Source organism: Arvicola amphibius, chromosome 15 (genome assembly GCF_903992535.2).
Source record: "Arvicola amphibius chromosome 15, mArvAmp1.2, whole genome shotgun sequence".
NCBI classification, from domain to species: domain Eukaryota; kingdom Metazoa; phylum Chordata; class Mammalia; order Rodentia; family Cricetidae; genus Arvicola; species Arvicola amphibius.
Genome location: NC_052061.1, coordinates 13,412,411 through 13,437,572, shown reverse-complemented (window position 1 = coordinate 13,437,572; position 25,162 = coordinate 13,412,411). Strand labels below are relative to the sequence as shown.

Sequence of the window (25,162 nt, the reverse complement as noted above, 5' to 3'; positions counted from 1 at the left end):
CCTCCCAGTAACCAACACCCCTCTCCCCAACAACCCCAGCAGACTACATAGGCACAGGTGCAAACCACAATTGGAAGAACAAGCACAGGCATGAACCACACTAGTTGGAAGAAAAGAGTAAACACAGGTGTAAGAATATAATTGAAAGAGCAATATAGCACCATCGAACTCAGTAATCCTACAACAGCAAGACCTGAACATGCCAATGCAACTGAAACCCAAGAAAATGAACTTAAAAATTAGTTTATGAAGATGATAGATGCTCTTAAAGGGAAAATAAAAATTCCCTTAAAGAAGTCAAGGAAAAGACAAACAAAAAATTGGAAGAAATCAATAAATCCCTTAGAGAAAGCCAAGAAAAAACAAACAGGTGAAGAAAATGGTTCAAGACTTGAAAATTGAAATAGAAACAATAAAGAAAACACAAACCAAGGGAATTCTGGAAATAGAAAATCTGAGAACACGAACAGGCACTACAGATGTAAGCATCACCAACAGAATACAAGAAATGGAAGGGAGAACCTCAGGTGTTGAAGATAGGATAGAGGAAATAGATTTACCGGTCAAAGAAAATATTAAATCCAGTAAATTCATAACACAAAACATCCAGGAATTCTGAGACACCATGAGAACACAAAACCTAAGAATAATAGGGATAGAAGAAGAAAAGAATCGCATCTTAAAGGCACAGAAAACATATTCAAAAAAATCATAGAAGAAAACTTTCTCAACCTAAGGAAGAACATGCCTATAAAGGTACCAGAAACTAGCTTAAAGAACATCAAAGAGGCTGAACAAAAAAAAAAAAAATGAGTTCCCTTGCCACATAATTGTGTGTGTGTGTGTGTGTGTGTGTGTGTGAGAGAGAGAGAGAGAGAGAGAGAGAGAGAGAGAAGAGGGGAGAGAGCGCATGTGTTTGTATGAACATATGCTGTGCCCTGGGAAGTAGTGTGGGGGTCACAGCACAACTTTCCAGGGTACAGTCTCTCGTGCACCTTGTTCCTGCCTCTGCTACTGCTCTGCATACTCCAGGGTAGTTAGCCACGAGCCTTGTTTATCAGTGCTTTGTTGGTATGTCTCTGCATTTTCAGTTCATCTGTAGCTGTCAGTCTACAAGGCAAAGAAGGAAACCCAGGGAAATCACTACATTGTTGTTCCTGAAGTTCTGAAGATTATGGCCTTGTCTTTTGAGCCTTAATATGTGTTTTATTTGTAATGTCTGGGATTTTGTTTTACGTAATGAGAACAAGGAATGCCATTCCCATCTCACCCTCACATCCACATCGATTTTAAAGTGTTTAATCACTTTTTGCCTTATAATGAATTGCTTGAGAACAGTTTATATATAAACATCTATAAATGCTGATAAGGCAGTAATAAATAGCTTAGTATGACAGTTCTCATTTATTCATTCATTTGTTCAGTTTTTGGTAGGTCCCAAAAGAGTCCAAGGCCTTAAAGTAGGAAGCACTGAACTTGTCCAATGAACTTTTCCGAGGAGAGATGTGGGTAAACTACTACTTGCCACAGGCAGGGCCCTAGCCAATGATCACTGCATCCGTGCTCAGCTTGGTGAGCCAGTGACTTTACCGTACTTACAGGAGCAAGGTGCTGGGTAGTTATGGGAACACAGGTGAGCACAGTAGCTACATCACCAGAACCCCCCACCCCAACATGAATGACGATGTTACAGCTGCATAGTTGGAGTGATTCTTCTGACCCCCACTTCAGTTCACGTTCTACCCTCTGTACTCCAGCCTCTCCACAAGCCACATGCATCTGACCAGAATTAGATATGCTGGGGCGGGGTGGGGCGGGGCTAATCTGAAGAGGGCTGGGATTTCAGGTGAGAGTGTAATGCCCCTCCCCATCTCTTGTGCGTAGTCACACATGCTCTGATTAAGATAGCAACAGCCATGCTGTACCCTGAGGATGGGGTCCTGCAACAGAGCCACACACTCAGCCAGTCATTCTGAAATTTGACATGCATGTTAACAAATGGAGGGCTTTTAAACATTACTTATTGGGACCGTCCCCCAGCGAAGAGCGAAAACTGGCATTCCTAGCATGTTCCTAGCTGCTGCTGCTGCTCCTACTTAGGGACTATAATAGAGAAATACTGACTTGATGACAGTTTGTTGATTTTCGATAATGTGAACTCTGTGTAAAATAAATACAGATGTGCAGTAAGTACAGCAAACTGGACATGAGAACTTCAGTTCCACCAGAAACAGGCGTGATCGAAGCAAGGATGAAAATCGACTCTTCTTAGAACACTTGTATAGAACGTTGTGTTTTTAATGGAATGAGTCATTTTCAGCACTGTTATATGTAGCCTCTGAGAGGCCAAAGGAGTGGGACACTGAGGGAAATAGCACTCATTTTACTACAGAATATAGCCCAGAATGAGCTACAGTGATCCGTAATTCTGAGAACATGAAGTAATGCCGATTTTATGGGATCCTAGAGAGTGCATATTTGAGTGACAATGCCAAATTGCATTCTGTAATATGTATATGACACACAATTCTGTTGTAAGGCTCAGAACTGACTTCCAAAGAGCCCGTTCCATTGATCTCAGTAATGTCCGGCTGGCGGCGACTGCACGAGGCTCACCCCCAAGTTCACCATTCTTTCTGGAGTTCACGGACGGAAATAAAATTGCCCCATTCAGTGGTAGAATCTAAGTCAAGGTTAACCTCGAAACAGTTTTCAGGGGTGATTAGTATAAAAAATAAAATTAACATAATGTCTTTCCTTCTCTCTAGCTCTGTTGGTTTAGCAAAAGCAGCCTTAGAAGCAATTAATGGATTTAACCTCTTTGGAAACCAGGTAAAAAAAAATAATTAATTGATTAATTGCATGTTTATGTAATTTTACTGTCTGTTATCAAAGTCATTTCCTTAAAACTTATGACTGTCTGAAATGTATGTGGTAGCCCATGCTTGAACAGCTTTGCTTTGAAATAATTTGCCAATTAAGGTTTAACTTTCATTTGCTGGTAGTGGTATTTTTTTATTTGTTAGTTTGTTTTTACATCTTGACTGCAGTTCCCCATCCCCCTCCTATCCACTCCTCCTCCCTTTTTCTTTAAAAAAGGGCAGCCCCCCCCCCCATCAACATCAACCAGTCATGGCATATCAAATTGCTGTGAGACCAGACACCTCCTCTCCTATTAAGGCTGGACAAGGCAATCTGTTGGGAGGAAAGGGTCCCAAAAGCAGGGAACAGTCGGAGACAGCCCTGCTGCCACTGTTAGGAGTCCGTAAGACCAAGTTACACAACGGTAACATATATGCAAAGGGCCCAGACCAGCTCCATGCTGGCTCCCTGGTTGTTGGTTCAGTCTCTTGTGAGCCCCTGTGAGTCCAGTTTAGTTGATTCTGTCAGTTTTATTGTGATGTCCTTGACCCCAGGGACAGGCTCTGCTAAAGTGGTAAGAAAAGGAAGCCCGATAAGGAAGTTAACAAATTGGGCTGAACCAAGACGCCTCTAGAATTTCTCAAGGCTTCCTGGATTAAAGCAGAAGCGTTTAGTATAACAGCAATTTGGAAAGGTCAGACCTGCCTAGGCTGCCAAGGAGAAAACTGAGTCGGGCTGAGTGTCCGGGCTGTAGTGATTGGCTTGGTTTTGGTCACGGTGTACCTCCCTTCCAAGTACCTGAGGCCATGCATGCTGTTTACCAGCATGCCCCTCTTCTCCAGGCATTTTCCAGACTGTCACTGTGACTGCTGTCCCTGCCTGATTAGCAAAGCTGTACTCTTTCTGAAACTTGCCTAACCAGGCATTTTGAGTCTTAGCTATAAATGTTCTGCCAATATTATTTCTGAATGTGTTTTTTGATCTTGTGTGCACATTAGAAACATTACAGGAATTCACAAAGCAGTCATGACACCTAGGCTCCCTCTTGACCTGGTATAAAAGAAGCTATAGCCACCCTAGAGTTTTAATGCTCAGAAATTCTAAACTGCAGTCAAGAACATGGCTGTTTTTTAACATAACACATAGTTAAGTGTTACTAAATGGGCTATTCATTTATTATTGCAGGTAGAAATAGAAGCAAATTAGGTCTTTTTCCTTTAACCACACAAGTAGTAATGGGAACAGATACAGAAAAAAGACAGTCATAAAAGCCTATTCAGGTGAGACACAACCTAAAACCAGCCAATTGACGTACCAAAGTGTACATGAAAAAGTGAAAATTAAACAGAAACTATCAGATCAACAAGTATTTCAGTAGTCTCAGAAGTGTTCTGGTCATGAGGCTGAAGGAAGGGTAGAGGACAGCCCTCCATACTGCTAAAGCTCATGTCCAAGGTGATGGTCAAGTTCAATCATCTTGTGTCTCTATTAGAACAAGCAATGGCAGATACTAACTTGAACAGAAAGATTGAGCTGTTAGTTGTAAGGAGGCTCTGGGTAGGGTCAGCATAGCTACAGAGCTATGGTTTTACGGAGCAGAGGCTAAAAATCAACCTAGGGACTGGAGAGATGGCACAGTGGTTAAGAGCTCTGCCAGGTTCTAATCCTTGCACCCATATGGCAGCTCACAACCAACTAAACTCCAGTTCTAGGGGATTTGACAACCCATCTGGTTTCTGTGGGCAGCAGGCATACACATGAGGTACAAACATACACACAAGCAAAAACACTTATACACATAAAATATCAAGTGGCCAAAGTTAAGAGGGTCTCTCAAGTAATTCCCATAACACCTCTTTTCCTGTTGTGTTTATTTGTGGGAGGGAAGGACTGATAAATGCACCTAGGGCAGAATCTGTAATTGGTGATGACAGATTGCTCACGATCTGCTGTGTTCTAAACAGAGCAGACATCTGCATTCCTTTGAAATGTGCGGGTGATAATTCTGTGAGGGCTCTCCTCAGTGACGTGAAAGACTTGCTTCTAACTCCTGTGTGGTTTGGGGTTTTGTTTTTTGTTTCCTCCCCTCCTGGAAATCTGGGCCATGATGCCTATAGTGTGATATATATTTTTATACAAATGGTAGAGTTCACTGATATTCCATCTCAGTGTTAGAAGGTGTCACCTCATGAGATTATTTTTCCGTAGGCATGTGTCTCAAGACTAACAGATAAAAACTGGGACCACAACAAATACTTGATGAGTTTAAATAACTAAGTTACTTATTTGTGGCCAGAAAATAGTAGTTTACCGTTTATTTTATCACATAATAGATTTACCAAATTTGCTCTTTTGTTATAAATTATTTTTTCATAGATTGTATATTGTGAAGGTCTTATTCCAGACAGTTATTGGCCTACAGATACATTAGCTCCTGTTGTTTTGTGTATTCACAGACCCCTAACCCACTTACTTTCTTCTGTCTGCTTGCTGTTGCTTCTGCCATTATTCAGGCTCTGGCTTTGATCCTCAGTTCTCCCACGACCCAGGGACTTTTCCCACCAAGCCAGTTGTGAGGTTGTCATATATCACCATGTGCCTTGCATCTGGGTCAGTTCTGTGTTCTGGAGCGGTGTTCAAATTCATTATTGCTTACGTCACAGTGAATATGTTGTACTCTGACGAGAGCAGCTACCAGCCATGCTTTCTAAAGCCAGTAGGAACGTCGGGAGCCCAGGACTCTGCTCAGCTGCAGTATAGCTGTTGAGAGAGCCTCACTCATCCTTTATCAAATCATTGCCAGAGTTAAGAGGCTTGTTGAAGATGGCGCTCTGAATGAGGAATCATTCTGTTTTACAAGAGAATGCTCACAGAGAACACGAGTTTACAGGAAGCATATATAACTAGTGAGTCTGATACTCGGATTTCCTGGCTGGTCCTCCTAGGCTAGAAATTTCAGTTAGGTGATGGAGTCCAGGCTTTGGCGTTTCAGAGTGTGTGAGTCTTTGATGTTGGGTAGAATTGGGATGAGATTTAGAATGTGATTGTAAAACTACCTAAAAAATAAAATGATGCCTGGTTTTTCTCATTTATTTTTTGAGTACTTTTTTTTTTGTAATGGAAGCAATCTTTCTAGTGCCCTTTTATTATGTGTTTTAAAAATATTTAGCTTCCCATTAAAGTTATGTTCATTTATACTGTGCTGTTGAGCATGAAATGCAGTAATGTCTAAATGGCAAAATTTTTCTGACATGTTGCAGATCAATTGGCATTTTTTATATATGTCTTTTTATTCAAATTTCTTGTCCTTCAAAGTTTTTTTTTAAGTGTAGGGAAATTATATAGCCCAATTGTTCATTAAATGGGTTTCTGTGGCAGACTGGATTTTCTCGCTTTACTCTGCTGAGCAAGGGTTTGCCATCATCAGTTGGAGGGATAGCCCTCGCCACATGTGCTTTTCATGAAGTCAGGCATGAAAATATGAAGAGGAGTTGCCAGTGTTGTTACTGAAGATTCTCCGATCATCACTTTGTACTGTAACATATTTTTATACATAATTCTGGATTGTTACCTAAACTTGTGTAGTTTGATAATATAATCAAAATTATTTAGGTGTTCACAAGCATATTTATTTATCAAAGTTATTTCTTGATTTATCTCAGCATAGTAGCTAAACTGTTTCTTCATTAAAATGAATGTATTTATTAGACAACTTATAAGATCAAAACATGATTTATAAGAAAAGAGGAAAATATTAAAATAATATCTAATGATATATGATCGCTTCGAGAAATTCAGGAAATATTGAAAGCATACAAAAAGAAAATAAAGGGCTAGAGAGATGTCTAAGGAGCACTGGGTGTTCTTCTAGAAGACTCAAGTCCAATTCCCAGCAGCCACATAGATGCCCACACTGTCTGTAACTCCAGTTCCAGGAGATCTGATGCCCTCTTCTGGTGTTCATGGGCACCAGGCAGTCATGTGGTGCACAATAGATGCAGGCAAAGCATCTATTTATATGTAAAACATAATAATAATAATAATAATAATAATTTTTATTATTTAATCTTTAATAATCTCTTATAGAGTTACATTCAGTGATAAAAAGTTTTTGAATTGTCTTTTCTCACAGAAAGAATACCACGTGGTTTATAATTCCCTGAAATGTGTTTCTTTTTCGGTTTCCAGGGCTGTTCTTGGTCAGTGATATTTGTGGATCTCGACGCTCACAATCGCAACAGGCAGACACTGTGCTCCCTGTTACCCAGAGAATCACGCTCTCATGTGAGATGATGTACCGCAAACTAGAATGAGCTCTCGTTTACAGTTCTTGTGCTGTTGGCTATATCTTTCAAGAGTGCACATTGCAGTGTTGAGTTCATGCAGGATAAGGAGATGCAGTGGAGACGTGTCTCCTCCTCTAGCCTCCGATGCTGGTCAGGAAGTAAACAGTTAGGCAGACCTGTCCAGTCCTTTGAGTCTTTTGTTAAACCACAGGGAAAATAGACGTTGTTTTTTTTTTTGTTTTTGTTTTTAACAAAGGATTCATTTTTTTATAATGGGATATAAAAAATTTGTGTTCAGCATGGCACAGTGGCCGACCATGTTTGATTCTTTGTCTAATGAACATTTGTATACTTCCTGTACCTGACTGTATGTTTTCCCAGGGATTGTTTATGGTTTTTGCCTTCAAAAACTACACCAAGTAGAATAGTTAACTGTTTTATATGAGTAATTCCAGATTGTAATGAATACAAAACCAATAAAGAAGTATTATCTGTTTATTTAATGATGTTCTATCCATTTAGCCTACCATTTAAATAGTCTTTGGCAACATTCTGATACATTTCCACATATTTTAGTGAACATAATTTTTGCTTTAAAAATTATATTAGTGGTTTTTATGGGCAAGCATGTTTCCATTCAATAAACAAATTTCTGTAATATAAATCTAATTGCTTCTACAATATAAATGCTAATGGCTATTGATTTACTTGTTAGTTGTTGGGCCTTTTGTTGGTTCTCTCCTTTTCACTATTGTGGGCAAATTCCTGTACTAACTAAGTTGTGGTAATAAGTATTACATTTTTTACATTCTGTTCAGTTATAATTTTTAAGTTACAGCCTAGTATTGAAGCTGGAAAATTCTTTTTGTTAAAGGATAACGTGTTATTTGTTATGTGTTTACAGAAACACATCATAGAAACTCCGTCTGTCTTAAGGTCGCTGTCACTTGATAAGGTTTTTGACTTTACTTTGATGTGATTCTTCTTGTATCGTGTTAGTCACGTCACTGCAGACGCTCACAGTCTCTTTATCTTTTATCTGCCTGTTTATTTATTTTTAAAACAACAGTCTCTTTGTCTTAATGTCCCTAGAACACAGACGCTGCCCTGCTCCCATGCATCAGTTACCCTGCGTTTGCCTTGGATGATGAAGTTCTGTTCAGCCAGACACTTGATAAAGTGATCAGAAAATTAAAAGGGAAATATGGATTTAAGCGTTTCTTGAGAGACGGGTACAGAACATCACTGGAAGATCCCAACAGACGCTATTACAAACCAGCTGAAATTAAGGTACCACAAACTGGTCCATGCTCGCACGTGCAAGTGGTGGAAAGCACAGATCCAGGAGACTGCCTTCTTGATTTAAGATCCTGCTCCATAATAAATAAGCATTATTTGTTGCTACAAATAATATCACCTATACCATGAGCTTTTCTGGGGCTTGTATGATTTTATGTATCAATGCTTAGAATTGCGCTTCATCCATAGGAACTGATCAAACAGTATTAACGCTTTTCACCACATGGGCCACATGGATTCATTGGTTAAATCATTCTTTTAGCATTTTCAGTCTTTTGCCTATTTCTCTTACATGGCTTTGTTTCTATGTGTGATCTGCTTTTATGTTATTAAGCAGATGATCTCATTAAAGCTATTACTCTGAGCCAGGCCTCGTGTTTCGTGTGTTTAATGCCAGCACTTAGGGGCAGGGGCAGGCAATCTCTGTGAGTTTTAGATCAGTCTGGTCTCCGTAGTGGGTTCCAGACCAGTGAGGGCTACACAGAGAGACACTCTCAAAAAACATATCAGCTTGTACTCCTCCACGCACTTCTCCACCTGCTGGGACAGCTAGAGGAAGCCACAGCCTGAGTGTGTGCCAAATCCAGGATACCTATGCGGACTCAGCTTTGTAACTGCTTGCACTTCTTGCCATTTCTGCTGTGAGATCCTATAGAAAAAGCCCCTATTAAAAAGCAAACCAACCTTGGACACCGGCTCTCAGTTCTTTGCCTTATTCCTGCTGCTAACCCCTTGTTTCTGTGTGGCAGACTCCACTGCATCTTTCCCTTCATCAGTGCTTACCCCGTGTCTTACCTCATAGAAGATGCCATCGCTCTTTCTTGAGGTGTTACATATGGAGAAATATTACATAGATACAGACACATACACATATATTTCTTTCTGTGTGTACATCTTTTTTTTTTTTCTCATTTCCTTGTGAAGCCCACTGAGCATTTTCTTCACCGATAGGACACATGACTGCGTTCCTCATCTTCCCCACTTCTACCTTCCCTTCCTTTTGCTTCTCCCAACTTACTTTTTCCTTTGGCATAAACACATTAATGCCTATAACTAAAGATCCAAACTAAACCATCCCTCAGTGCTTATTCTTGTCCATCTTCTGCCTTCTGTCTATGGCCGTCACCCCGAAAAGAGTGATTTGTGTTTTGTGTGTAGACCTAGTGTATTGGTTATGTTCCTGGGTTACAGAACTAGAGACAGAAACAATTTGTGTGGTGAAAGAGTAATTCTGGCTCCTAGTCCGAGGGACACAGTCCACCAAGGCAGGAAGGCATGTCTCATGGCTCTGGCAGCATGAACTATGTGCTTCTTGGGCAGTCGAGCTGGAAGCAAAGCCTCTGAATTATAACTCTCAAAGCCTGCCTCTAGTGCCTTGCTCTGTCGGCTGCCAGTCCAGCCTTACCTCAGCAAGTTCTCACAAGCTTTCACAACAGCGGCACTGACTTGGGACACTGTGATTGCCTCCTCCTAGCTCTCGGCTGATTTCAGGCAGTTTCAGCGGCTGCGTCAGAGTGATTATTGCTTCTCTTACCTGGTTTTCCTGAACATCTTGGTGTCTGTATCTATTAACTCTGTTCTCTCTTTTGGAGTATTCTGGTTGCTATGGCCACGTCTTCCCCTCCACCCCTTCTCTCCTTGTCAGTCTCCGTCTTCTACTTCTGTGATCCACTGTCATTGTGCTTTTCTTCACGGCTATTGTTGCTAATGATGTACTCTATCCCTGACTCATAGTGTGCCCAAAGTGCCCTGCCCACATGTGCACCTGCTGCTTAGGCACACGTCTTCACTTAGGTGGCCTACAGGCTGCCTCCATTTAGGCCCATATCTGAGTCACTCTAGGCATCTCCTCGCCACTTAACCACATTTTAAAAAAATTAATCATTTTACTGACTGGGTGTGTCTGCACACACATGCACACGTGCATGTGCCCATATGTATGAGTATGCTACAGTGAGCATATGGAGATCAGAGGACAGCTTCCACCATGTGGACTCTGGGGATGGAATTAAGGCCCTTGGGCTTGACAACAAGTGTCAATCTCTCCCGCTGAACCGTCTTGCTAGCCCCAACCATTTAACCAATTTTATCATTCACAAAATGTGACTGAGTTAGCCTCTTCAGAAATCCTAATATTTCCCCCTTCTTCAGTCTTACTCCTTGACTTAAGCCAGCAGTTCATAACCTTGAACACTTTTGTTACCAAACTAGACTGAACAGGATCTATAGATTTTTTTTATTATTGCTTATGTTGGCCTCAGATTAGTGGAGGCTGGGAATGATACAAAATAGCCCATGTAGCACATGAATTATTTGCCCAAAATGTTCATAGTACTAAAGTTGAGACACGCAGTTCTGGGTGTCATCTTTTCTCTTTGAATTACTATTATGGTTTTGAGTTGATTTTCATATTTCTTGTTCCTCAACTCCTTAGTACTGCCAGCTGCCCAGCCTGGAAATAAATGTAACAAAGACTTCGACCCTTCTCAGTGTTCATGACTACCTCCAAATCAGTCTGTCTTTGTGCAGTAAGAATCCTGATCTGACTTCCTGCCCATCCACTGGGCTTCCGCTTTTACTGCTTATGCCTTTGTATTCTAGAATTAATGAATCGTGATTGTTTCTTTAGCATGTTTTATGACTCTGTAAGTCTGTAGTTTCTGGTGTTTGCTCAGTGCATTACATTTTAGCTGGTTTCTTGCTATATAACGCTTCTCCACACTCAAGACAGACCCAGATGTTTTTCAGTCTATGTTGCTAATGTATGTGTATGGTCAGTGTATGCTGAACTGTGGTTATTTATTCATTTGCCAGTCTTCCCACTATGCTGTGCGCCTCTGGGGACATGGTGTCTAACTTTTGTCTCTAGGGCTCTGTCTAATTCAGCTGCTTTCAACCTGTGGGTCATGACCCCTTTGGGGGTTTCATATCAGATATCCCTCATATAAGATATTTACATTACGATTAATAACAGTTACAAAATTGCACTTATGAAGTAGCAATGAAATAGTTTCATAGTTGGAGTCATCACAGCATGAAGAACTATATTAAAGGGTCATAGAATCGAGAAGGTTGAGAAACACTGTCTAGTGCTGGCCGTTAGTGAGTAGTTAGTATATGTTTATTTAATGACTGTTCTTTAGTGAGTTCAATAAATGAACTTTTGAATAAAAGTTCTGAAAAAATTTTAAAGAATGGTTGTTCTCAACCTGAATTTATTACTATAAATAAGTCCCTTACATATAACTTAAAATGGGTTGCTCTAATTTGCTCATGGATATCTTAATGTTTTATTTTCTCTTTTAGCTCTTCGATGGTATTGAATGTGAATTTCCCATATTTTTTCTTTACATGATGATTGATGGTAGGTGACCTTTTTCCTGAAATTTAAGATGTAGAATACACGTGTCTTAAAGAATAGCTGAGGGCTGGGCAGATGGCTCAGCTGCTAAAGTGCTTGCCGTGTGGGTATAAGGGCTTGAGTTGGATCTCTGGCATCTGCCTGAAAAGCACATGGCTGTAATTTCAGCTCTGGGAGGCATAGATAGGTGGATCCTTGAAGCCGTCGTCCAGCTAGCTTAACCAAATGGGAGAGCCCCAGGTTCAGTTCAAGTACCCGTCTCATAGAATTGGAGTGGGATTAAGGAAGACATCCAGTGCCAATCTCTGGCTTCCACACACGTGTACACACATGCATGTTCACCTGTATGTACTCATGAACATGCACATAAAAGCACATACATAAGCCACATTCAAACATACAAAGTAAAAATAATAAAATCTTAAAAGAACTGCTGAAGTGAGTGATTCCTTTCATTTAGCAATGGATTAGACTTACGCAATGGTAACTCTTCCTTTTATGTTGTTCTGCTTTCTGAGTGAATGTCAGATCTTTAAGGAATTTTTAAAAATTTCTGTCTGTCTGTTTCTCTCTGTGTGTGAAGTATTTGTGTGATGTGTGTGTATGATGTGTGTGCATGCATTCATGTGAGTGCAGGTGTACACATGCCACAACACATGCCTGGAAGTCAGGACAACCTTAGATTTTAGTCCTTGCCTTCCACATGTTTAAAGAACTTTTAAAATCACTTTGAAATCTTTAATATTAATGCCAGTATCTTGTTCATATTATAAAGAAAAGTGTATTGTAGAAGTCATGAATACTATGATCATAATATTGAATATCTATAACATTTATGCTTAAGCATAGTGAAATTTCAGTTAATTCAATATTTAATTCTAAATGCTAACATGACTTTCTGAAATAAGTTTCTATAAAAATGTCATACCTATTTACATTTCTCTTTAATTTTATGTTTTCATTTATATAAAATTTGGCACAATAATTTTAAAAGGACTTAGAAGTTTTTTTTAAGTCAAAATGTTTTTATGCTTATTGAGCATGGCTAGACTTGGATTTTGTATTTTCTGTTTTAGGTGTTTTTAGAGGTAATCTTCAGCAAGTCAAGGAATATCAGGACCTTTTGACTCCTTTGCTTCATCAGACCACAGAAGGTATAGTTCTTTATCAAGACTGCTTTCAGCTGAGGCAGGGGACTCTATTGTGGAGACACATCTGGGATTTTAGCATTGCGTTTTGAATGCTTTTCCTTGAGCCAATATGCCATTCTTTGCGGATAGATTCAATGTTTTAGAAATAATCAAAATGCCAAATCTTGGAGGTAAGGATATATACTCAAGGGCAGTATTCTGGATACCTTTGGTTTGGAAATATTATTAGAATTATATAGAATTATAGTCTCATGAGAATAGCTTTAAAAATTTGTATGTGGGTCAAAATGTTTTGAGTTTTGATGGGCTAGTCAAAACAAATGAATAGTCTTTTGGACATAAAGCATGGAGTGTCATTCACAGCATTGGGGCTCTTTCCTGTTGTACATGGAATTGTGAGCCGGTGAAGGGGATGAAGGTTCCAGGAATACCTGAATAAAATACTTCTTATTTTGCTTTACCCTTTCAATGCTTATAATGTTAAAAGTTGTGAAATGTTTATGAATTTTTTTTTTTTTTTTTTTGGTATTTCAGCACAGGGTTTCTCTGTGTAGCTCTGGCTGTCCTAGACCTGGCTGGCCTCCAATTCAGAGATCCACCTGTCTCTACTTCCCTAGTGCTGGGATCAACCACCACCATCACACAGCAAACATTTTTAAATTAAAAAATAAATGCTAATTTTTAAAAAAGAGTTTTTTCAATAGCCACTTGTTTTCAATATTTGTGTTTTAAATATTCCCTTGTCTTCTTGGAAAAGCAGTACAGTAGTGAAATATCTGAAATTTCCACAGTCAGGTCTTTTAGTGTTCAGGAAGGGATCGTTGACACATGGAAGTGGTCATCTAACATACTCTGCTTTTTGGCTTCATGTTCAGAGTGATGTTCACAGTCTTCCCCATAGCTCTTCACCGCTTTCCCTGATTTTAGACACATTTCTCACTATCAAGTGATGGATGAAGAAGATAGCAGAATTTCAAGGCTATTGTTTATTTTATTACAAAAATTAAGTTTACTGTAGACTTCTGTTACAAAATACCGTCTGCTTCACCCTACAAGGAACATATCCTTAAAATAATAGTTTTATTTGCTGAAGGATGTATCTTTTAAAGATATGTTTTAATAAAAGGCTGAGTTTTTTTTTTTTTTGCCTTCAGGGACACTGAATGGTAGAAGACAGGCTGAATATTTAAATAGGGGTTTATTTTCACTAGTATCTCATTTATAATGCTTCTTAGACTGACTTTATTTAATATAACTTCTCTTATCACTCTGAATATCTGTATACTATATAGACATATATATCCTTGATATGCACATATATGCACATGTGTATATGTATACACATATTATACACACATATAAACACATATGTCTGTATATATTGACTTAAAAGTGTTTGCTGTTAAAGGAGATACACATTCATCACTGTCTAAATCCTAATATACTATTGGATTAGTTCTAAAGTCAAGAAACCTTCCCTCCATGGATTTCCCTAGCAATATTTGAAACGACCAGAGTGTTAGACTTCTCTGTACCTCACTGAATCTGCCCCTGTACAACCCGCTGCTGTCCCTGCTGTTCTGTCCACAGTTTCTTCAAAGGGAAATTTGGGAAGAATACTGTTTTGTTGTATTTTAACATGCTTGCTTCTAAACTAAATTAAATTTTGTTTTATTTTACTCTATAGGATATCCTGTAGTACCAAAGTACTATTATGTGCCTGCTGACTTTGTAGAATATGAAAAGAGAAACCCTGGTAGTCAGAAACGGTTTCCTAGTAATTGTGGCCGTGATGGGAAATTGTTTCTTTGGGGACAAGCTCTTTATGTCATTGCGAAACTCCTAGGTAAGTGGAGCTGATTGGGAGCCTATTTTCTTTCCCTGTTATCAGGTTGTTAGCAATAAATATTGCTTGGGTGATGTTCTTCCTTTGGATGAAATTGGATTAGGGTGGATTCTGTTAGTTCTTTGGTGAGTCTCTAGACTGCAAAGGTGAAGATGGTGTGCAACAGCTCCTGAAGGAAAGGTGGAGCCGGGCGGCGGTGGCGCACGCCTTTAATCCCAGCACTTGGGAGGCAGAGGCAGGCGGATCTCTGTGAGTTCGAGACCAGCCTGGTCTACAAGAGCTAGTTCCAGGACAGGCTCTAAAAAAGCTGCAGAGAAACCCTGTCTCGAAAAACCAAAAAAAAAAAAAAAGAAAAAAGAAGAAAGGTGTAGTAGGTGCAGGTGCACTGTGGCTGTGTGTGACGGTCTCTGCATCCAGCCTGGAGCCTTTAGCAGAAGGTTGTGAAAACTTTGAGCTGGTTTTGTGTAAGATGAGAACGTTTCTGACTTACTCTAACCAGCATTGTTGAGCATTGCTTTAGTAAACTGCATGGTCATCTTTGAAAGTTGTCTTTTTGTCCAGTAAATATGTGTTGGTAATTTTCTTTCCTATCTAGTGGCTTAATAAAAACTATAATTATTTTAAAATTTTTTTTAGCTATTTCTAGAACTGAAAAAGAATATCTATGAGAAAATTTGGCAAAAACAAAAGACTTACAATGTTTTTCCCATCCCATACTTCTGTAACATCTCTAGTATTACTGGCAGTTTATAAAAACGGTTGAGATTTAGAGTCAGGATCCATGTATGACAGATTATGAAGCAAGCAAGCTAAAAGAATAACAAAAACAAAGCTTCTCACTGTACGATATACTATTGCCTTTGTCGTTTGGGAATGTGCTGGAAAATGAGCATCTTTGGCTTGTTTTCATCATCAATGAGGAAATAAGATGTCCAAGGCCTGATTCCCAAGGTTCAGTTTGAGCTTTTCATACGCATTACCCAAAAGCAAAAAAACCAGGCAGAGAAATCAAGCTGATGCTCCTTTCAGTTTGTTTTTTTTTTTTTTTCCTGTGTCTGTTTTCTCAGTCTTGGTGTAAATTTAACCCTAATTAAGAGCATGTAATTTTCTCTTTTTGAAGAGGTAAAGGGATTTGTTTTGTCTCAGCAACCGTTGATACAGGTGCTGCTTCCAGGCTCACGGAAAAGAATCAAAGACTATTGTGGCTAGAAAGCTCATGTCCATCTCTTCCGTGTGAATAGAAAGGTTTTTGAGACTCAAAACTAAGTTAAACAGGTTCTAGCCGAGGGCGGCTAGGTGAGGTATGAAAGTAGAGGACGTGATGAAATGTTTCTGTGACCCTGGGTCTGAAAACTGGCCTGGGCCTTGAAATCGTAAACCCTGTTCTTCCTGGTAAATATCCCGCTTGGTGTTGCTGCGGCTGGAAAGAGTGACAGCCTAGACAAGCCCCTGGGAAACGCTGATGGATGAAGAAACCGCACTCTCCGCCGGGCGGTGGTGGCGCACGCCTTTAATCCCAGCTCTCGGGAGGCAGAGGCAGTCGGATCTCTGTGAGTTCGAGGCCAGCCTGGTCTACAAGAGCTAATTCCAGGACAGGCTCCAAAGCCACAGAGAAACTCTGTCTCGAAAAACCAAAAAAAAAAAAAAAAAAAAAAAAAAAAAAAAGAAACCGCACTCTCCATGGCAAACTGACCTTTAAAATCAGGATTTTAGAACATTCTCCCTCAGCAGAAAAGCGCTGCCTGTTCTCACTGCAAACCTAAGTGTCGGATGTGTGCAGCTCCTTAACGCAGGTCGCATTTTCCTGTGAGCAGGAATGTGTACTGTTCTGCCCCCACTTCTATTTCATGGCCCAAACGAGCAAGAACACTTCTGAACTGTCCCAAAAAGAAGGCCGTCTTTTCCCACCTTCTGAAGTTCTGAAGGTGTTAAAGAGCATGTAGAAGGAATGCTGCATGAGATCATGTACTGATTTCCATCTGCGAGAAGGGAAATCCGCGTTGTAACCCGCCACGTTGGCCTTCCGCATCATCTGAGCATGCGTGCTAGTTCCGATCAGCATTTAGGAGGCTGGGTAATTTAACCGCCACTCTGAATTCTTGAACATTTCATTACCCATCAAATGTCCATGGGTGTGCATTAAGGTTCTAGACACAGTGTTTACTAACAAAGTTGTATTTAATCATTAAAGGAATGATATCCCCACAATGAAAATAAAAAGACAGTTAACTGGAGTTAATATTTTTACGTGTGAATCATGTAAAAGGGAATCTTTAGAAATACTCGGACGTTCACTAATTCAGGTCAGCTTTTATCCTGCTGAAATCTAGTGAGGATGCTATGCTGTGTGCATGCCTATGTAAATTTTATGCAACAACACTGTGCCTCTTATTCTTGTGATCAAGAAAGATCCTGTGTATAGTTTTCTTAATACCCACTGTTTTCAGAAAATGATTCATTTTTACAATGTATCCTTTTTCTTCGAAAATGAACTTCTAGAAAGTCAGAGTTTCTATTTAATAAGTAAATTATAAATGTTTAAGTCACATGATGTATTTTAAGACCTATTTGACTCTTCTTAAACCCATATCTGTAATGCTTTCAACTCTTATTTAGCTTGAAAACTTGCCAACCACAAGATTGGTCTGTAGAACACAGAGTACCTTTTTGATGTTTTCACGGAAATAAATAAGCCTGAAATTGTGATCTTTGAGCTAAAATATTTTTGTGGGAGTACAGAAAGTAGCTCTAGCCAAACTCCTTTTAAAAGTAGTAGCAAATAATATAATGGGTTTCTGTATGGCTTTTCCTTAGTTTTAGTCAAACCTACCCTTATATTTTTTATTCATTGACAGTTTCACATAAATATACAATGCATTTTGATCACAGTCGCCCCATTACCTTTCTAGTTTTCCCTACCACGCTGTCCAGAGCCCTCTTTCCCAGCAAGTCCGCCTAATTATATTACTCTGTTTTCTACGACCCAGGGAGTTTGATCAGAGCTCTTGGCATGAGCTCATTTCCAGATGCATAGGCAACTTAGCAGTGTGTATATCACTGAAGAAAAATGACCACTCCTCCCCTGTGGCCAGTAAGTAGTTGCCAGTAGCCAAGAACTCGCTATATGGACCAGGCAGGCCACGAGCTCAAAGATCTTGCCTCTGCCCCGAGTGCTAGGTTAAAGGTTTATGCTGCCATGTCCAGCTCCGAATTAGTTTTTAATCAAGGTTTAGTATTATGGGATCATGTCCAGCCACCTTCACAGAAAGGAGAAAGTCTTTGGGACTCAGTCCCATAGCTGCAGCACTAGCCATTTGAATAAAAGCAAACACTTTCATGTCCTCCCTCCAGAGAAGCTGAATCGAAATAATGTGATATCTCCATCGACACAGAAGACTACCGAAGGTGTGACACAGCTTTAACCAACGATTGATTTTTCTAGCATAGCTGCTTCATTAGCAAACTACAGATTTCCACCCCATCACCATCTTGCCAAATCATCTATATTAATTTTTCTATCATGAGGAATTGTCATTACCCAATAGCTTTTATTTTTGTCTTTAAGAAATAAGTTCTGACTGTGTGCTCCTTTCACATGTTGACTATGTGGTATCGTCTTGTCAATTGCAAACACCTTGGGATGCCTCATGACCTCATTGCAGACAGCAAGGCGACTAAACCTCTCTTTTAAGGAGTTAAAAGGTAGTTATCCCTGTTAGGTCCAAAGCAGGCCCCCAATATGGCAGTGCCACTGTGTCCTAAATGACAGTATGGGCTCGGCTCAGGCTGGACTCTGACTAAGTAAACAAAACTCAGCCTCCCTCGGCAGTCTTTTGAAGTGGGCTTCTGTTTGTTAGGAAAAGCCCTTAGTTCCCCAAACCCACTCACTACAGCCAAGCTACCTGTGGCAATGGGCATCTAGATTCTGATTCACCCGAACAAGCCTATCCCAGACCAGAGTCTCCATGCTAGTCCCCAGACTGTCATAACAAGACTTTTCCCCAACAGTTGCTGTTCTTGGTCTCTACCCCACCTTTGAGGTTGGGCATTCATTGTGTTGTTAAAGTAGAAATCCTTTCTTCTTTCAGCCATGGTTTATTGTAATGTTAAAATATTAAAATGTAAATGACTATTTACACTACATTTTATTCATTATCTCTCCTCATGAGAAAACTTAAGCCATTGAATTAACACCATGAGGACCTGTCCCTGTGTCTCCTGAGTGACAGAGATCATGATGGATTGGGGGAGGGTAGGGGGTATGTGTGTGGGAGTGGTGTGGGTATGTGGTGTGTGTGTGTGTGTGTGTGTGTGTGTGTGTGTGTGTGTATGTATGTGTGGTGGTGGTAGTGGTGGTGGGGTGTGTGTGTCTGTGTGTCTGTGTGTGTCGTGTGTCATTGCTCCTCTAAGGGCATTTGTCACGTTTACCACTGTGGAAGTTAATGCAATGACAAGGACAATTAGTGTGTCAATGTTTGCTAATGCCACCAGTTTCGTTTCTTTTGTTTAGTGAGTCAGTCTAGGGAGGTTTCTCGGTGTGAGTCCCAGGTACTAAGAATACAGGAGTGAGGAAAAGTGCACAGCCTGTGGTGTTCAGTGCACATTGTAGAAATGGAATGTGCACACACATAGAAGTAGTGCCCAAAGCAATACAGACGGAATGCAAATAATCTCTTCAAGGACTTGCTAACCAGATGATTTATTATCTGTCTTAGTAGATTAGCATTTAAGCTTGAGAAAGCTTTTCTTAACTGATCTGTCGTCACTTACAAATGATGAATAAATAAATAAAGAAAGAATTTCATTTCTATAGAATAACAGCAACACATTATAAATACTGCCAATTGTGGGATTTATCTTTACATTTTAATGATTCTACGAATGAACAGGGGAATAATTTGCTTTTTAAGAATATGGGTATACAAATCAACCCTGATTCATGAACTAAACTGAAATCAACAAATCGTTACATGTAGATACTGCAGTGAAGCCTGTGTTTGGTTTTCATTTTGGAAAAGAAGTTTTTTTCTTCCAAATAAAAGTACATCTGCTATATGATAGCTATGAACAATTTGCTTAAGCATTTGTGTGCAAATTTTGTGATCTGTAAAATGAACAGGCTGTTAGAATTAATACATGCTCGGCGCTTAAACAATAGTAAGACCTTAGTAAGCACCTTTTAAGGGTTCCTGCCCTTGCTGATTTTTCTGCTGTTCGGAATATTTTCCTATTATTAATGAGAACTTCCAGCAGTTACTGAAATACCCTTTGGTGATTTTGTTTCTTGGACAACATTGCAGACATGCTTCTGAGTTACCACAAAATAGAACTATAATGGAAAAATATTCCCAAAGCTGCAGAGAATTTTACAATCATTACCTCCCTGGTCTGTTTTTCAGAAGTATTCATTACCTAAAAGCAGTACCTAAAGCATTGTGGAAAATGAACTGTCCTTTTTGAAAAATAAAAAAATAAAGGGTCTATAGATATAAGCACATTTGTAGCGAACGTGGCGTGGCATTGTTTTTAGATGGTCACTGTATAGCTAAAAATGAAAAGTAAAATGAGCATACTCTGTAGGTTAATTGTAATAAAATACAGGGGTGCACCAATGCATCTTAGTAGACATTAGTTTCACTTTTTAGTTCTAACTCTACTCATGTATAGATAGGGGACATAACTAAGATAATGTGCAAATGTACACTTGTCTACAGTGGAGATTGTCCTGCAAATTTGCATAGTATCTCCCAACTTGAATCCCAAGAAGTTAGGCAGAATCTTATTTCAGGGGTGCTTACCTACACTCAGCTCTCCCTAACACAATGCCTCCAAGTCTCAGGTGCTGGTGACCATCACCCAGGTGTGGTCTACAAAATGCCAGAGAAGTACTGACTTAGGGCTCTCTTCCCCACCTGCCTGACCCCAACCCTCCCATCTAGATGTTGGCTTGCTTGCTCCGTACTTGGGTTTTATCAAAAGTTGCCACACTGAACTGCCACGTGGAAAGGGCTTCCACGGGCACTGCCGCACGGGACTGCCATCGTCTTACGCTGGTCGTTTGTGTGGTATGTGTATATGAAGGAGCATTTGTATGAAGATGTGTGTATTTAAAGTCTCAATCACTTTCTTTTCTATACATCTGTTCAGTTCTTTGTATGAGTGCCCCTTGAGCTGTTTACCCAGTTCGTGTTATTGCGGGGTGTGTCCATTCACACAGGTTATCTAGCTTGCGGCCATACATTTTGTATCCGCGTTCCCACTTCGGTCTCTGAGTATTTCTTTCTCTGTCACTGTTCTTGATTGTGTATTTATTTTGGGGGCCGGTTTAGCCATTTCCCAATGTTATTTTACCCCTTTCTGTGCCCGGTTTTAATTTGATATTCTCTATTGTCTTTCTATCTCACTAATTATGACTTTCATCATTCTCACTCCTCCTCTTTGGATTTGTCTTTCCACCCCATCACCTGAAGGTGGGAAGTTAGGAGACTGGTTTTAGATTTTAGCTCTATTTAATGTGTACACAAATGATGATATTTTCCCTATGAGCAGCACTTTTTCTACAGCCCCTGAAGTTCGATGTGTTTATCTTCATTCATCTCATCAAAAGTACACTGAAGGATGTTTCCCCTCCTCCTCCCCTCTTCCTCCTCCCTCTGCCTCCTTTTCTCCTCCTCCCCTTGTTTGGCCATGAGGAATACTGGGACTAGAACCATGTATATGCTAACGAGCGCTCTGAACCTGACGCTGAAGGTATTTTTGAGTTTGCATTTGACCATTGGTTATTTATGAAGGTGTTACTGAATTTCCATATATTTGTAAATTTCTGAAATCTCTTTGTCACTTGCTTCTTATTTCATTGCACTGTAGGGAGAGAATGACCTAGCGCATCTTATCTCTCAGGGACTGGGCTGAGGAAAACAGATACCCATCTCTTGTTGAGTGAGATTTCCTGTAGTTGTCTCTTTTGGCTCAGGGTGTTGTGTATTGGTGTGCTGTGCTTTGTTTATAATGTCACTTGCTTTCTTTTTGCAGTTGATGAGTTAATCAGTCCTAAAGACATCGACCCTGTCCAGCGCTTTGTCCCGCTCCAGAATCAGCGTAATGTGAGCATGAGATACTCCAATCAGGTAAAGAGATAACTCAGTTCTTAATTTAGATTTATCCAAAGACATCGAAATGTTCATTAAAGAAGCAGTTTTATTCAAAATGTATTTTTCTTGCTCCTTCTGTCAGAAAGACATCTTTTTACTTAAGATTAAGTAGCAAAGGTTATTTGTTGATAAGGGAGTCAAATTAAGTGTCCTCCATATAAACGTTTCCAGAAAATAGGGATTCCAGACGTCATGGATGTGGTGCATGTGTTTGCAGGAGGATTGCAGTGTGCTGTGGAAGCGAGTAGGGGGCCACGGGAGAGGGAGTAAGAGGCCACGGGAGGGGAAGTGGGCAGTCACGGAAGGGAGTAGGGGACCACGGGAGGGGAAGTGAGCAGTCACGGAAGGGAGTAGGAGGCCATGGGAGGGGAAGCAGGTGGTCACGGAAGGGAGTAGGGGACCACAGGAGAGGGAGTAGGAAGCCATGGAAGGGAGTAAGGGACCACGGGAGAGGGAGTAGGAAGCCGTGGAAGGGAGTAGGGGACCACGGGAGAGGGAGTAGGAAGCCGTGGAAGGGAGTAGGGGGCCTCGGGAGAGGGAGTAGGAAGCCGCGTGGAAGGGAGTAGGGGGCCACGGGAGAGGGAGTAGGAAGCCATGGAAGGGAGTAGGAGGCCACGGGAGAGGGAGGTCCTGTGCTTGCTGTCTCCTCCTGTGTCTCCCTGACAGGACTGTGTACCTGGAGAGTTCCTCTTAGCACATAGTGCCATGTTCCGGGAAGGGATGGTTTTTAAATTCTCATGTTTACCAGCCATGGATTTAGACTGTGTTGTGTCAACACACGCTAAAGTGTTTGCAGTATCAGCAAAATTGATGTTGACTTGAGCAAATCCTCAACTATTAAATGATACCAGTAATGAGAACTGTTAAAATGAAAATGTTGTAGATTGTGGGAACTGCCTGAGGAGAAAGGAAATGAACCTGAGTGTGTGCCTGGGTTTCCAAGCAGTTAGCATGCATTTAATAAAAGTGGTATCAGCACTTGCTGTTGATATGCTTACAAATCCAAATGCTTATTTTAAAAAATGCACATATGCACACACACACACACACAAAGAAAGAAAGAAAGAAAGAAAGAAAGAAAGAAAGAAAGAAAGAAAGAAAGAAAGTTAAAATTTTTTAAAAAGCTTTGTGTTAATATGAAATAAGAAATTTCACTGGCCTATTATCCTCTGTAAGGTAAGGACTGACCTTTATCTTAAGCCAGTGTGTCCTGCCAGTGTACAGCCTGTACCATGTGAGATGTTCATGTTTACTTAAGAAGTATAAAATGAGGAGTCTATCTAAAGAGCAGAGTACCGGAACTCTGCTATTGCCAGACTGTGTGTACATTCAGACTGTCATTTACACGGTATTTCACGGGCTTGACCTAGTTCTCCAGGGTGACAGTATATTAAGCCTTTTCTTAAATTGAGGTGTAGGAGGAGATAGAACTACAAAGCCTGTTTAGGCATGTGACTAGCAAAAGTGCTCCTTTTCTCATGCTTGACATACGTCGGGCAGGTTGCAGGCTGTCTGTGAATTACAGAACACAATATACTTGCAGTTCTTTCTCTCCTACTCAGGAAAGTTTGTTCAGAGCACAGAACAGTAAGGGTGAACTGTAGAGAGGGTTTCCTGCTAGCTACTTATATCAGAATTATTTGCTTATTTTGCTCTAGGGCTATGCCTGGCAAGCCTTCTAGATTCAGCCACTTCTTAGCTAAGAGAGTTCTCTGGGGTGAAGGCTGGGGCTCCTCTCCTGCAGCATGAGCAGAGTGTGTCTGTGCAGCACTAACCCGAGTTTCTGCAAGGGAGGATGAGGATTCCCAACAGAAAACTGCTGGGAACTAGGATTGCCCTCTCCATCGGGAGCCTGGCTGTAACGCACGTCCTCTTGTGCTGCTTTCTTACCGTGATAGCGTGCTTGACATGCCTATAGCCGTTGCTGGGGCTGAGTGCGTGAGACGTGGGGGTCAGAAATGCACCAGATACGCAGCCCTCTCTTTGGTTTGTTTTGTGGCTGGGTTGTGACTGGCCATGTTGAAATCCATGAGTAAAGAGTCTCTTGGGATTGACCAAGTGCTCTAAGCTCTGCCAGATATTCTGAAGGTAAATAGAGAAGAGCAAAATACAGATGATGCCTGAACGGAGAGGTCTGGCATGAACGGAGGGTGCGTTAGGTCTCAGGTCTGCCTCTGGCCTTCACAAGTCAGTAGAGGCCACAAAACTTGGAAATGTAGTAGACACACAGAATTCAGTGTAGGGAAAGACTGCCGAATAAGACCTTAAAGGAAGAGGCGTTTTGGCAAGTTTTATGGAAATGAAGCTGAGCCTCTGTTCCCATGGAGATAAAGAGAAGTGCTTAGTAATCCAACAGTGTATAGCACTGCCACGCAGGAAAGATGCTCAGGTATCCTTGCCCATGACTCCTACTGAGTGTCAGTCATGTACACGTTTAAGTCGTCAAAATTTGTAGCTATTGATTGAATAAAAATAGCTCTTTAATTTGAAAGAAATAAAAAGCCACAGGAAATTACAGAGAAAGTTCCTAGGAATCCTTCCTCAACCCTCACACAAGAAGTCACAGAGAACACAGAGTTTCCAGGAATCTACACCCTCGGTGCCTGTGTACTTTATTAAACAGTATGAAAAACAGAAAACTAGCATCAGTGCAAGCTTTCGTTGAGCCAGTTGCTCTCACACATAGTTGTAGTGCTACATCTATCTACTGCATCACATGTAGCTTGGTATCACTGCACGGTGACTATGTCACCACAAAGACTTCCATCTTAGAGCCTTGCTTGCTTCTTTTGTTACCAATGTGTTCTCTTTTATGATTTATATTTTTTTCACTTCAAGACTCTTAAATAATTGAATATAGCTATCAATTTGAAGACTGTCTTTTCTCACTTATGTATAACTTAACACTTCTGTGAAGCCTTAACTAATTATTCTTTATCAATAAAAAGTTGGGAGTCAGATATTGGGGTAAGAACCTGAAAGATCAGAGAAGCAGGGGAGCAGCCACCAGTGACTTCCTACCTCTTCCGTTTCTTCATCCAAAAGGCTGAGATCCTCTCTCAGCCCCACCTTACTACTTCCTCTTTCCTATCTGTCTATAGTCCTCCAAACCTCTATGGTTAATTTTGGTAAGCTAGTAGCTAGCTCCACCCTCTGACTCCATGCAAGCTTTATTTGTCAGAACACAATCAAAATATCACGCAGCT

The 25,162-nt window shown here is 40.5% G+C and overlaps 1 protein-coding gene across 7 annotated transcripts in view; it reads left to right on the top strand.

The window, feature by feature from the left end:
• Nucleotides 1-25,162, top strand: part of Phkb (phosphorylase kinase regulatory subunit beta) — a 175,867-nt gene that overhangs the window by 77,466 nt on the left and 73,239 nt on the right. For all 7 annotated transcript variants that reach the window (XM_038312372.2, XM_038312371.2, XM_038312376.2 and 4 more), the window contains 7 exons: nt 2,769-2,832; nt 7,051-7,146; nt 8,241-8,438; nt 11,754-11,811; nt 12,885-12,962; nt 14,647-14,805; nt 21,838-21,932. In XM_038312372.2, the coding sequence (XP_038168300.1) occupies nt 2,769-2,832; nt 7,051-7,146; nt 8,241-8,438; nt 11,754-11,811; nt 12,885-12,962; nt 14,647-14,805; nt 21,838-21,932 (748 nt within the window). The remainder of the gene's footprint in view (nt 1-2,768; nt 2,833-7,050; nt 7,147-8,240; nt 8,439-11,753; nt 11,812-12,884; nt 12,963-14,646; nt 14,806-21,837; nt 21,933-25,162) is intronic.